The sequence below is a fragment of the Mytilus trossulus genome, chromosome 3 (genome assembly GCF_036588685.1).
Source record: "Mytilus trossulus isolate FHL-02 chromosome 3, PNRI_Mtr1.1.1.hap1, whole genome shotgun sequence".
Classification (NCBI taxonomy): domain Eukaryota; kingdom Metazoa; phylum Mollusca; class Bivalvia; order Mytilida; family Mytilidae; genus Mytilus; species Mytilus trossulus.
The window spans coordinates 35,243,137-35,258,648 of record NC_086375.1 but is presented as its reverse complement, the minus strand read 5'-3'; the positions used below and the strand labels follow the sequence as shown (position 1 = coordinate 35,258,648).

At 30.9% G+C, this 15,512-nt stretch overlaps 1 protein-coding gene across 1 annotated transcript in view; it reads right to left on the bottom strand.

Moving 5' to 3' along the window:
• LOC134710718 (uncharacterized) overlaps positions 1–15,512 on the bottom strand; it is an 80,827-nt gene that overhangs the window by 16,806 nt on the left and 48,509 nt on the right. The window contains exons 23-27 of the mRNA XM_063571109.1: positions 12,694–12,747; positions 9,222–9,442; positions 8,193–8,545; positions 3,470–6,957; positions 2,374–2,498 (exon numbers count right to left, since the gene is read on the bottom strand). Of these exons, the coding sequence (XP_063427179.1) occupies positions 2,374–2,498; positions 3,470–6,957; positions 8,193–8,545; positions 9,222–9,442; positions 12,694–12,747 (4,241 nt within the window). The remainder of the gene's footprint in view (positions 1–2,373; positions 2,499–3,469; positions 6,958–8,192; positions 8,546–9,221; positions 9,443–12,693; positions 12,748–15,512) is intronic.

Genomic DNA, 15,512 nt, shown 5'->3' with positions numbered 1-15,512 from the left:
ATTCAAAATTTCAACATTATTTTGTGTCAAGTTATGTAACAAATACCCTTAATGAACCACTTGATTTAAGAGAAAGGAAATAACAAGAATTTAAATGCTTTTTTTTTATATTTGCCAAACTACAAGTGAATACAAATGAATATTAAAATGGTAAAAGGAGATTAAGGGTATATGTCAATCAGACAGCAACTTAACAACACAAAAAATAAATGACATCTAATGAAGTTTCGAATATGATGCTCTTCAGAAGCTTTTGAGTCCTCAGTAAAAGTTGAAATAAATTTGTTCAGTAACATATATATGACATTGGAAATGAATTGGAAAATGCAGGAATGTGGAGGTCATCTGTATGACCTTTTGAACTGTGAATACAGGATATAAGAAAGATGAATTCCTTCTTTCCCAATGGAACACACAGAGTTATTCATAATTTGAGAACTTCATTTCTTGAAGCCGGTTAAGAACTGTCAATTGTTTTAGCCATTGCTTGATCCAGGTAAATTAGGTAGCATATAGGGACAACCCGTGGTATTATCATTTCAAATTGAAGCCCATGATTAATTTATTTATTAATTGTACTAAAAATCCAAATTTTCTTTACCAATGCTTATCCTAATTTTTATTCTGAATTTAAAAGTAATTTCCCAGTTATTAAGGGCAAAATGCAGCCCGATTTCTGCACATGCTTTTATAAGTTAGTTTATGGAGTTGTCATATTTGATATGCAGTACATGACTACATGTGCAAGCCTTTTGAAGATCTGACATCAATAAAACATTCAGAGGACTTATAGAAAGAGATATTTACATAATCTTTGTGCAGGTAAACCATAATTCTTGTACATTTAAATTTCAAACTTAAAAACTAATAATCCCACTCATTTTTCAATACGTTAGCAAACATATAGCTTTAATGAAATTAAACATGTAACCTATTCACTGTTTAAATAGGTTCAGGAATTTTGTATTTTTCTGATGACATATTCAAAACTACAAAAACTTTGTAAATGTTTAACATGCATATGTTTTTCATCAAAACATTACTAGTATGTGACTATGTAAAATTAACCAACTGCATCCAAAACTTTTATCGAATCGACAAAGCAGGTAGCATGTCATAAAATATACTTTATATAATTTACCTGACCTTTTATGCAGTAAACATCTTTATATCCCACAGGTTCAAATGTAACAAAAATAAAACACTATTTTGTTCCCATATGTCAATAGACTTCTGTACGATCAGACCCAATATAAATTCTGTAAGTGTTTTTCTGATCAATTGTTGGCAATCGACCAATGTAGATTTAATGCCCGGACATTGAATGATTTAATTGTATCGTAACAAAATAGAACCTCTTCATAACTTTAAAAGTTGGTTTTCTTGATGGTAAACAAAATACCTTACATATATAATTATTTAATGAAAGTATACAAAATTATAATAAGTGTGAAAAATGTTGACTCGGTCAGGGTATTTTTACGATCAAATTTGACTTCCAGCCAATATCCTGTCAAATTAATAAAGAATATTAACCATATCATGTTTTCAATCAATTAATTAACACAAATTTAAATAAGATAATATGAATCAAATCAAATTGGACCATTAAATTAAAAAATTCCAATGTTTCTATATTAATTATTAAAAGAAAGCACAACAAAACTTTGATTGACCTTCTCTGCATCTTAGTTTCAAAGGATAGAGTTTTTAAGCAATTCAGCTAGGATACTCAAGTTAAAGAAAAAGGAAAAAAGTTAAAAAAAAATTATTTCAATATAAGCCAAGTTTGTTAATAATATCTGTTCAATATCTTACTTTTATACTTTCAAACAAAATTAGCTACATGAGAAATAGCTTTTAAAGCTTGACTGGAAGTCTTTGTAAATAAATAAGTATTCTTTTTATGAAATAAAATTTTGTACAATTTTTAAACCCTGATAAAATTTCAATCTTTGAAATAAAAATTGGATGATGAATAAACACTTCAAAGATTTTCTCAATGAAAAAATATCTTCTTATAAACATTGGTATATAATATATACAATGTACAGAAACTAAAGACTTGTAGTTGCTGAGAAAAATGTGGCAATGTGTTATAGACAGACAGACAGTGACCTTCAGCTGTTAATTTTGGGGCCTTTTATAGCTGACAATGCTGTATGGGCTTTGCTCATTTTTGAAGGCCATACAGTGACCTATAGCTGTCTCTTATGAAGAGTTGTCTCATTGGCAATCATACCCCATCTTTTTTTTTATATAGACACACAGACAAAGGTAAACCACTATTATTCCTCTCCTTTGAAGTTAGCACATGATCATGAGAAAGACACATTCAACAAATCTGTAGGAGTTTCTATTCTGACAACTTACCAGGAGAATCACTGGACATTAAATCTTCTGATTCTGTACATATGCCACTTCCTCTTTTCTGCATGGCACGTTTTCTGGTGGCTTTCCTAGCAGACGACAGTGAGCTTCCATTTGTATTGGTATACCTGGAAAATAAGGATAAATTGCAAGTCATCACATTCTGATAATCAATTTAATTTAATTTCATAATCATATAATTGACTTGCTTTATTGATACTCGACTTAAAATTCAAGTCAAATATAGATGTTTTGATGCTGAATGATAATATCAAGGTAGAAATGAGCCTAGATCAACAAATGATAAAGCACCTGAATTAATTCTAACACATTGCTGTTGATCAATTAATACTAATAAATTGTTTTTTCATTGGTGTGAAAATCGATAAACAAGTCAATTAACATACATAATAATCAGATATAATACCTTGACGTTTTATGTTTGCTATTTAGTATAGGTAATCTCCTAAATCTAAGAGCGAAACTCCATGACATATTATTTATCTTGTCGAAGAAACGTGCACCATTGAAACAAACTAACCAAACATGTTAAAAATCTGATAAATTCAAGGGAAATTTAATTTACATAACAACGTACATGTAGTTGATAAGTTATTGAACCATGTAACACTCAAAAGTTTATGTCTACCCAGAATAATTGGGTATATACTTAACACAAAAATTGCATGAAAGCATAAGGTTCTATGATTCAACAAAACTGTGATGATTTGGCAAATAAACAAGAAAAGGTTTGTGACAAGAAATTTTAACATGTGCTTCTCAGAAACCTTTTATGTAAAAATAAATCTTGTAATTGTTATATATCTAGTAAAAATGAAATATTCTAATACAAATCAGATGAATTCCAAATATTTTCTATGAATTGATTGATTGTATTAATCATGTCTAATTAAATTTCCCAGAAAATCCAGTATCAAAGAGTTGGGTCTTCAACGCAGCGAGAGAATACTGCACCCAGAGGCAGTCTGCTTATAACTGTCATGGTCAACCTGTGACAAATATGAATGTCATTAGTTTAAATGACCTGATTCAAAGTAAAACAAAACTAATGTAAATTTAACTTATATGTGCAACTTACTTTGGAGATTTATTATCCAGAGCTTCCTGTAGAACGAGTAGTTCCTCCTGGACTTCCTGTAACGAATCATCACTGGCAATATCATCACCACAACCAACAGTAACCAAGTCTGGTGAGGTTGATACTCCTAATGTTCTTGTCTCAGGTCTAGACTTTCTAGGTTTTACTTTAATCGATTCATTAGGATTAATAGAATTGTCTTCAGAACATTTTGGCAGAACTTTTTCATATTCATTTTGAGATTCAGCACCAACACTATTTACCTCTTCATTTAGAGTTGTTGTGTCAGAAGTGTCCATATCAACTTCCTCAGAAACAGTTGCATCTTGTAATTGTAAGTTCACTTGCTCTTTGTTATTTTGATCATGAAGTTCTTCTTGTTCCAATGGAAGCTCACTTGTTTCACTTTTGCAAGGTTTTGATTTGTCCAAGATTTTACTTTTGATCATTTTACTGGTGTTATTTTTAGCATTTGCAGCTTGGTGCATTGCACATGTACAATTAGAAAAAAAGCTGTTTGAATTATCAGGAGTAACAGACTCAGAAGCACTTTGACATTCAATGGTTGTGTTGCTGATATCATTTATGTCTGTTTGTTTACTGTCAGTGATATTACATACTTTACATTGTTCAATGCCAATATCTGTTTCATCAATAAATTTGCCTCCTTGTTTATCTTGTTCACTATTAAGGCAATCATGTTCACTTTGTAAATCAAATTTGCCTTCTTGTTCATTTTGCTCAATTTGTTCACTATCAAGGTCTTCGTTTATACTCTGAGCACTGACACAACAAAGTTCAAGGTTACTGTCATAGTCTTTTGTTGTTTCCTGTTCAAGACTACTGGTTCCCTGTTGTTCCTCATTTTTGATCTCACTGGTATCCATTCCACTGATCTGAACTGATTTTGCTGACATAACCAGCTTCACTTTACCCTGATCACCTTGAACAGATTCAATTGGATGATAAACGATGGGACTTTCTTCAATTTTGTCCATTTCTGCAGTTAGTACAATTTGAGTTTCACTTCTAACACTCATTTCATTTGATACAGTTTGTAAATTTTGTAAATCTTTGGAATCCTCACAAATTCCTTTTTCGGTATGTTGTACCTTGTCTTGAAGAATATCAGAAACACTTTCCTCAGCATCACCATCAGTTTTGACAACAGTGGCTTGATTTTCCTGTCCTAATACAAACACCTGTGACAAATATTTATCATCTTCAAGTGTTTGATCGCCATCATAACTTAATTCAGAACTGAAATCTTTAGATTCTGACAAATCAGGCGATGCTGGGACAGATTCTTCTTTAATACTGTATAACAAACTGCCAGGGAAGTCCATAGGATATTGAATGTAGATCTGCGCTCGTTCTTCCAACATGTCGTCATCATCATCATCAGCAACCTCATCGTAATCGGACAACTCTTGTACCATCTCTTCATCTTGTAAAACATTTTCTAAATCGGGTTCAATATCAGAAAAATATTCAATGACACCATTTCCATGGTTATCTTTACTGTATTCATTCGACTCGCCATTATTTTCACTTCCTTCTCCACCCGACCCATTCAACGAATCACTCATGGGTTCCTCCTGATCCCCACTTGGTCTAGATCCATCTAACGAATCTTCATCATCATCTAATGAATCAGAATAATATTCCTTGTCATCAAGACATTCCTGATCAGATCTAGACACATTCGAATCTATATTATCAATATCCTCATTTTCGTTAGCAAGTATTTCTCCTGTTTGAGCCTTCCTACTCCAGCTTTGTCCATTGTCTTGTTCAATAATTTCATCACAACTTTCTTCCGTTTCAAACTCACTATCATTTCCATGGAATTCATTGTCAATTTTATCTGTTTCTTCTGAGTTTTCATTATCCTCGCCATAGTCCAAATCTAAAAGCTTTTCTTCACTCAAGCTAGAAATAGCATTAACTAGCCATTGATAGTTATTTTGACCACTTTTTCTTTGTTTCGAGGGTACAGTTGAGGTAGGCTGTGATTTATGCTCTCTCTTACTTCCTATTCGAATCATGTTTTCACTATTTCCTTGTTTTACACATTCTGCATTTTGAGTATAATACAAATCATTTTCCTGAATATCTGACCTATCTTCTCCAGAAGAAAGTGTGTTTTGGCTATTGTCATGTGACTTAGGAATAAACGGCTCTCCTTCACAGTATGACACATCTATAATTGGCATAAGATCAACTGTGAAGTTGGCCGACCTGTTCACAACCTCATCAATATTTGTATTGTTATCATTTACTTTAACCTCTTTTTCATGTTTTGCATCAGGTTTTATGATGATATAAGATTCCTGAGATGTAATGTCCGACTGACATTCCATAAAACCAGCATGGTCTTCCATAGCAACATAAAATTCTTGTTGACCTTCAATGTCCTCCGTAGTTACTACACTCTCTCCACCTTCACAAACAGACATAGAAACCTGACATTCTTGTCCCTGAGCACTGATGACCCCTCTGCTATGGAATGTTATATTATCAGTATCATCTGACACAATGACGGAAGGTATATCAACACTGTTTCTATTTGACACACTTTCATCCTGACTTACACTATGTCTATAATTAGAATTATCAACACCTCCTGATTTTTCCATTTCTTGTGAATATTTTTCAAAGGCATCTGCCAATTCTTCTCCGGCTGGCTCAGAATGTCTCCTAAAGTCATCATCAAAGACATTACTTCTGTTGCCTTTATTTCTCCTCCTAACAACTTGGGAGATATCGGGAGTAGAATGCATAATTTGGTCATCGCCTTCCTCTCCAACAGCTTCTGGTACACTTGCTAACGAGGTACTACTTTTAACATGTCGTTTTGAAGCATTTCCTGATAAAGTTTGATTTTCACATGACTGTGATGCATCATGAGCACCATCAGTCTTCGACGGAGAGGTTCTCCTTCTCTTTTCAGGAGTCGCATTCTTAATAGTTCCATTATTTTCATGTAATCTATGAGGGGAACTATTGTCTGATCGTAAACCTTTCCTTCCTCTTGTTTTGTGATCTGCAGCTGGCGATGAACTCTTTTTAGTTTTGGGTTCATATTTAAATTTTGGTGTTGACTTTTGATATAGTCTATCAGTTACACTTTTCGCCCCTGTCGAAATTTTCTTTTTAGCACCTGAATTTAATTTACTTTTATTGTCTGAGCTACTACTGGTTAAATCAGATTCAGTACTCTCAGAATCAACAGACATCATGGAAGACAACGAAAACTGATGAGAAATGGCGGGCAAATCACCAGCGCTTCCTCTGTTTAATGCTAACATACTAGACGTCTTTTGACCAAATTCTGTTTCTACTGGTAAGTTAGTAAGAACCTCCACACTACATGCAGTCCTTAGTGGACGTGGTTTATCTGATTTTACATTTAATAGATCCTGTTTCTCCTCTATGTACAGTTCTAACTGTTCCTCTCTTTCTTGTATCTCATCCAATTCTGATTCCTGAAAAAGAAAGATAGTTTTTGATAAAAAAAAAATCGAAAAAATAAAATTTTTAATCAGTAATAAAACATTCATACTGTAGATTCATTATTTTTTAACCGATACCAATTTGAGTTGATTTCGTAGGTACAGATGAAGCACTATTATAACAACTTTTTTTTTATAGTTTATCTCCAGATTTGGCCAAACCAAGATATTAAAAAGCCATAATACTAACAAAAACTAACAGCTGTATATATATATGTTATTTACTAATGTTAACTAGGCAGTGATAAGGTAACGGTACTTGATGTTTTTAAACTTAAACAAATTTACAGATTTCAATAAAATATGATAAATTAAAAAAAAAAAAAAAAAAACTAAAGTGAAAGGTACTTCTATCCACAAAAATTAGTAATCACAAAAACAAATGAATCCACAGTACTCCTCAGTAATCGTAAATTGTACTTCTACTATTCAAAGTATGTAAATCCAAATCAACACTTTTAATGTTAAACTTTTGAAATTTTGTCTCAATTATACAAGAATTCTTTCCAAATAATTGTAAATAATCACATTCTGCTTCATATCTAAATCCATGCACATGCTCAATTACATGTTTATTTAAGTCTGCTATAAAATTATAAATGCACTCTATAATTGACCATGATTGATTTTATAAGTTTTAAAACAATGTTTGTTATTGTCTTCAACAATCAATATTTATGATCTGGTGCAGACACAACATATATAAATACAATACAAATTAACCCATAATAAATAAAGCACTACATGCAAATACAGACAATTCTATCAAATTTAAATTATATCTACCAATTTCAATCAATTAAAGGTTCACCTTATCCAGTGTACTACAGTACTGCATTCAACCTGTGTGAAGTTCTTATTTATAAGAATTTTAAAAATCTTTTTATATCAAATTTCAACCAAACCTTATTTCCCAAATAAAAGTGTTTTTGGACAATGGTGAGTGGTTATTCTATATATCTATTTGACTGTTTGCCAAATTTGTTGTTTGAGAAAAATTGTGTTAGGAGTGCTAAAAGAGTCATTTTGGCACCCTTTATAGCTTGCTGTTCTGTGTGAGCCAAGACTCCATGTTGAAGACCTGATTGATAACTTTTTATACATTATGACATGGATGGAAAGTTGTCTCATTGGCACTCATCCACATCTTCTTAAATACAATTCAACATTTTTAACCTCTCAATGTAGTAAACATCAAATATACTAACTGTATTGTTTATTTCTGTATACTGTTTAGCATCTCTCTGTCGATATTGTTCCTCTATTTCTTTAATTTTAACCAACTGGTTTTCAATCTGATTTTTAGACAATTCAAACTCATCTTCTAAATCATCAGTCTTTTTACGAAGAGACTTTTCAGTTTCTTGATGAGAAAAAGTCCTCACTATTTCCTTCTGAACAATAGTTTTAAGCTGGCCTTCAACCGAAAGTTTCTTTCTTCTAATAATATCAATATAAACTTCACTAGGGTCTATGTCTTCTGGGAAAACAGAATCATCGTCAGTACTTTTGGAATTACTTGATCTAATTTTGGATAACTCACTCTGTAGTTCCTGGTAAACTGTAAAATAAAAGATATTTTTGTGCAACACTTATTTAAACACTTCAATATAGGACTACATATATATATTGTTTAGCAAAAGTCCTACCCAATTAGTGTCTAAAAAGTTCAATCTTAAAGCATAGTTTAAAATTGATTTATTTATGACTATAGAAAATCAACTTGAAAGAGAATGAATAATTTTTGAAAATGCTAATGAAAAAAATTTGTTATACAGGAGCTAGTTTGGGCCTCATTTTTACAAAAAAACATACTGAATGTATTTTTTTCAATTTGAGAATTGAGAAAAGATGGATTCATCTAAGGTTATTTTTCTCTTACATGAAACTTTCTCCTAAAAGCCATTTTATTTTTGTTTCTTTTTCATACATTGATGAATCAATTTCTTTGCATCAAAGAATCAATTTATTGGTGATTGCTTCTTACAATTTGAATTTTTAACAAAGATCAATTATATTGTTACACAACACTGCTTTTTTAAGCTGGCTTGGGTAGTTGGAAAACAATGATTATGAACGTTCCATATCTGTACTTTTAAAAAGATCTGCTGTTTCCTGTTTTATATACTTGTAAATAAGATTAGAAGTCCCAGAAGGCTAGCTCTTGAAATTCTACATTGAAATTCAGAGCAAAAACATTAATTTAGCCTCAAGAGTGAAGTTTTTCAAATACTTACAAGCTTCTCTTTCTTTCTCCAGACACTCTCTAGAATACTTTAGCTCCTGGTCAGCTTTTTGTCTTTGTATGAATGTCTCCTCCTTTAATTTGGTTAATCTTTTCCTTTCTTCCTCTATTTCATGTAAATGAAGATTATGAGTGTTCCACAATTCCTCCTCCTTCAATTGTCTTTGTTCCTCAGCTTGTAAATGTTCATGTTTTAATCTTTCCAACTCTTCCCTAAAATAAAACATTCAATTTTGAAAACAAAGAAATTGTACAAACAAAAACAAATTTCATTACAGTTCATTAGCCAGTAAGGTTGACCTGACATTACATTTTCTAAATATCTCATGGCTCCTTCAAAGTGTTTGTAAACTCTTATGCATGCAAAAATGTGAATAAATTTGACCTCTATTTATCGTTCTGGATTCTTAACTAAAGAAATAACCTACATTTATGATTACCTTTTCATGCTGATAATGAAGTTTTGATAGATTTTTACAAACTATACAAAAATGATTACAAAGTGCTGAGCATATGGATATGAATTTCTGTAAAAATCTTCAAAACGTATGATAAAAACTAAATTTCATAGGTCTAAAATTGGCCATACATCAAATATATTTTTGTAGCTGAGCAACTAAGATATTTTTTGTAAAAAATATTTGAAAAAAAAAGACATTCTTGCCCACAACTATTGAATAAACATGTTTAAATGTTTGCATATTTTTTACCAGCTTGATTTCATTAATTTCTGGAAAATGTGGACAAGACACACTTATTTTTTTTATCTTCAAGGGAATTAACTCATTTAAAAGTGCTTCAGTTTAAGTTTTATAAAAAAACAAACACTTTAATTAAACAAGATATACATCAATCATTCTTACACGACCCTTTGTTTATTTTCCATTAATAGCAAAGGATTTACAATTAATGTACAAACAATATTTGGGTGGGACTTTCTTTTGTAAAGAATGACTAGTATAAGATTAACGTCTCTATCTGATATTTCAATCTGTCTCCAGATTAAAGGTCCCGACATATAAAATGTAACAGTGACCATTTCTTTTATCTTGACTTTAAATAGAAAGTAATTGACCATTTTAACTGACTTTCTTATCACTCAAGATAAATATGACCCCTAATATTTGTATTGTTACATCTTAATATGTCTCGTAAATAAAAAAGGAATTTCAAATTTTGACAGTTATAACACCTCAAAGAATTGTAAAATTCTACAACTGACTAGGATGTCAAATTTAAGACAATAAATTTTGAACAAGTTTCCCACATAGTCAACCTGTCAAATGAACTTTGATGTTTTTATACAGTAAGTAAAATAAGTCAAACTTTTGAAGCACATACAAGTTTATAAATCTTACAAACAATAAATTTGATAATGTAAGCGGGGACCAACAAACATCATAAGACCCACATTGTAGGTTATATGGTCCGCTACTGACCCCCTACGAATCCATAGAGGTTAATAAAATCCATGCAAAGGGGTTGAGGCCTAATTTACACCTGGTGCGATAATATATAATATCTTACAATGTCTATAAATCAAAAACATTATTTTTCTTATTTTATCCCCCTTCCCAATTCATAACATATCAACTTTATGAACTTAGTTAAATGTGCACTTTTGATTTTTTGCCAGACAAGCATTTTTAGTTCAGTAAAATGTGTTCTTTAACTTTTACATATAACTTTCATACGGTGATACCTGATAAATGTATATAGGTATATCTTAAAACCAAAAGTAAAATTTGCCCCTTATCTTTAAAACATGCTAGGACTTACCCTTCGCCAAGGAAACATGGCCATGCAGAAGAATATCCGAAAACAATCAGTTTGGATAATGAATTATACATTTTTTTCCCTGGAGTACATTTTTACATAGCGTGACCGGTAAGATGATATAAATAAGGTTTAAAGTCAACACCTATTCCCAACTGCAGGTATATAAGTATATAATCCAGGTATGTCTTAAAACCTTTACAGATCACTAGGTACCCTCTTATCATCTGGCAAAGGGTATCCTTTAACAGTTATACATTTCTCAAGTGTATTTTTATTATAAATTAACAACCTTCTGAAAGTTAACTTGTTGAGATTTAAATTGACTGCTTAAGGTAATAAGCTTATTGTTCATAAAGATTGGATGGTTCCATGAAATAATATGACTTATCTGTTATATCCTTTATACAATAGGACAATGCTACTTAATTGGGGGTATTGATTTAATTATAGAATTTTATAAATAATTTAACAAGTTTCCATAGAAATCTTTGTATCTCGATATGTTTATTATTAATAAGAACAAAAGGTAAAAAAGATTTTTTATTCATAACCATAAGCTTCCCTGCCAGCATGACATTAAATTTAATAGTTATAACTTCCTAATCTCATGGAGAAAATCCTAAAGTTAGTTTGAAATCTCATAAAAGAAAAAGGATTAATTCCTAAAGTTAGTTTAAAATCATTTATCATATTTATAAGAATTTTGAAAGACTTTTAATAAACTGTTTTATCTTACCGTAATAAGCTAGAACCATCATTATATAAAGACATTATAGACTAAACTTATAATCTATCATTTGACATTTCTTCATATTGAAAACGTAATTCCAAGCATGAGATGACAACATTCTTTTTTAAATATTTTAATTTTTACATAATTTCCATATCACTGAATGTCATAAAAAGTTTTTACTTTAAAATTCAATTAAATATTTAAATCTTAAAACTGTCAAATAGGACATAAACTTAAAAGGTTAATGGGAAATGTTTATAAACAAATCATGTTGTAAAAAATATGTAACATTCACTTTCTATAGTAATGATTATGAATGGAGGTAAAAAAAATAATAGAGTGCCATTTACAGCAAATAAAGGGTCATAATAATCAAAGGCCCACTAAAGTCCCAGTACCTCAAATTAAGTTAGGGTTACGTTAAAAATATATTTTAGTTTAGTAGAGGCAAAAAAAAGTGTACATGGTGTACGACTATAGCAGTATAGGTATTATCAACTGAGGACTACATAGTCTCAGGGCAAGATACCTTCTTGGTTACGGCAAGATTAAGGGTAAGAATTGAATTATGGCAATAACTGGGATAATTAAATACCAAGGATAGTAATTGTGTGACCCTATGGTCCTATAAACATTAATCTTATTTTAGAAGTGTTTGAAAATCCCCCCAAAAATATATAAGCTTGTACTCTCCTTGGAAAAATATTAGACACAAAGTAACAGCATTATTTTGCAACAACTTCAAGGTACCAGTCAAAAAGAGTCAAAGAAAAGACGCAATAGGAAGCAGCAATACCAATCAAGCACAAAATTATACCAGTAATAGCAATTGCATACCAATAAAACAAATGGACAGAAACTTGCCAATATTAAAATTAATTGAACCAGCAACAATAATGTCACAATGTTAGTATTAATTATTCATCAAATTGAAAATGGAAATCATACTTACTTTGCTCGTTCTATTTTCTCCGTTTCGGACTGGTACTGATTCTCCAATTGTAAACTGAAAGATAAAACACCTGTATTTACACCTGTCAAGGTAGATTGTCAAGGTAGCTATTCTAATTATCTGTTCAATATAAAAAAAATCAATCAATATTGTTCAATTCTTATTCATATTTCGCCTTCGGTCTCAAGTAATGAATTAGCTTAACTTCTCTTTGAGGGGTGAAGCTTACATATAATATCTCTGTTTAAAGAAACAAAGTATACCTGGCCAGTGACCTTGACCCTAGTATATAAGCACCTGTTCCATAATAACTTGTCATTATTTTTCTTGAGGGTGAAGTGGACACTTCACGTGAGTTCTTTTTAGTTATTTTATTTTTATCTTAAATTTGGGAGAAAGTTATTAAAGTTACATTAACTTGTCTACGAAGTACGATAAGTTCTAATGTTATTTTGTTATTTACAAATAATAATTCCTCAATTGTCTACGATGTATGACAAGTGTTGATGGAAATGAATTTAAAAATTTCTAGTCTACGATGTATGACAAGTGTTCATGGAAATTAATTAAATATTTTATTGTCTACGATGTATGACAATTTTATATATTCATTAAGTTTTTGTATTAGTATGATGTACGGCACATGTACATGTGTTACTTAATTCATACTCCTGTTTGTTAAACAGGTAGATATTTAAAAGTATTTCTATTCACATGAAGGTCGTGAGTACTCTTCACAATTTACACGTGTTTTACCTGCACAGGTACACATTTTGTATTACAATGGCTGAATTTAGTTATGCAAATGTATTGTTTTTGCAAGATGTTTAGAATGATGTTTACACTTACTAGGGTGATGGTTATGTTTTTCATTACCTCTGGAATGTTTTAGAAATTAATTATGATATATTTAATAGGAAATCAAGAGGTATTTTGAATAAATCCTCTTCTTAACAGTTATAAAACCTAGTAGTTTTATAATAGGTCATAATGGCATGGCAATTGGAAATAATTGACAAAGCAACAGAACCTGTAAAAAGTAAGTTTTAAAATCTAGTGCTACTTGTATAACTTCAAATTCTACTTGATTTGTGAATGTTTCTCACGAAAGTGCTGTTGAGATTTAAGATAGGCATGTATATTGATACATTTACTCATTATTATTAATGTAGTAAAGAACCTGTATGAATCATGAGTTTTGAGACAGTTTCACTGCCTTCAACTCTAGCAGAGTTTGTAGAGAAACCTGCTGCTTTATTTGAATTTTGCCATTAGAGGCTTACTTTTATGAAGATTTAGTTCAAATTTTTGATCTGATCTACTGAAATGATACGGTGTATGTACCTCTTTTTGGAGTTTGTGCCATGGCTGATGATAGTCCAGCCGGAGTTGATTTTGATACGTCTTTTTATCCTGCATTAAGGTTTTCAGAAGCCTTTAAGGCTTCTTTTAGTGAGATTAATGGTCCATTATCTCATCCTGTTTGTTGATCAGTTTAATCATGATTTTGATAAAATCAGGAAAATATAAAGTTCATAGAGGAAATAGTACTATCACACTGAGAACTGTGACAATCCTAGTGTGTCGGGGATAAATTAAAATCGAAATGGCACTGCCTAGACAGGCCCACTCTATGGTTTCAAAGATGCAGGGAACCTGGAGAGATATTTTCTTAAGGGGTTGATCATTACCCCTTTTGTCGAGTTGGCTATTTCTTGTTGTAAGAATGAGCCATTGGATCTTGATAATACAAGGATTTTATTGTAAAATTCTATTTGTTTGTTTGACCATGGGTTTCTGGTTAAACCCATAGGAGATGCTCAGAAATATTTAGATGATAAACTTTTTTGTAATTCTGTTGTGATAGTTGCTTTATCACATTTCTAGTTATGATTGCAAAAAGCAAACTTGTGTTTATACAAAGATTCTATAGCAAATTATAGATTCCTTGGAAGAGGTTCCAGGTCTAGCAATTAATTTACTCCCAGCTGTTATGGGAAAGGCAATATCAGTTTTTTAACTGCGGATGCTCTGTTGGTCAACTAGTGTACTATACTAGTAGGCAATTCCCTTCATTGAGAGAGAGAGGTTTCCAAAAGGGAACAGAGAATTTCGAAGAGGTCACTTTTCTCAACCAGTTGCTATATATACAGTAGATAACTTAAATATTATGATTTGGAAAATGTTTCTAATGATCTATTGATATTAGATATATTAAGAAATGGTTATAAAATTGTTTTTAATGATGTACCACAAGGTTTATCATTTTTGAATTAAATACATTTCACCTTTCATAAGGATGAAAATTTTTTTTTTTTTTTTTTTTTTTTTTTTTTTTTCATAAGTCCAAAAATTGATAGCTAAGGAGGCTATTTAAGAGGTTGATCAATCAATGGAAAATCAGTTTATTTCCTATATTTTCTTAGTTCCTAAGAAAGATTGGTCTTCAAGGCTTGTATCTATTTGAAAAATTCAACCAAACTTAGTTTGTGGCTAATCAGCATTTGGAGCAGGACCATTTATCTTTTGTTTAGATGTAATTCTTTTTAGAATAATTATCTATATATATATAGAGAGAGAGAGAGCTAACATCTATAGATCTCACAGATGCATATTTAGGTATCATTTATGATTATATCACAATTTCCTGATTCTTGTGGAAAAGACATTGATATGATATTTATGTTTTTTGTTTTGGATTGGCTTCTGCATCAAGAGTTTTTACTAAGGTTTTAAAACCTGTCTTATGTATTTATGAAATAATGTCACTTGAAGTATATACATGCTATAGTTTATACATTGATGATTCTTTTATTATG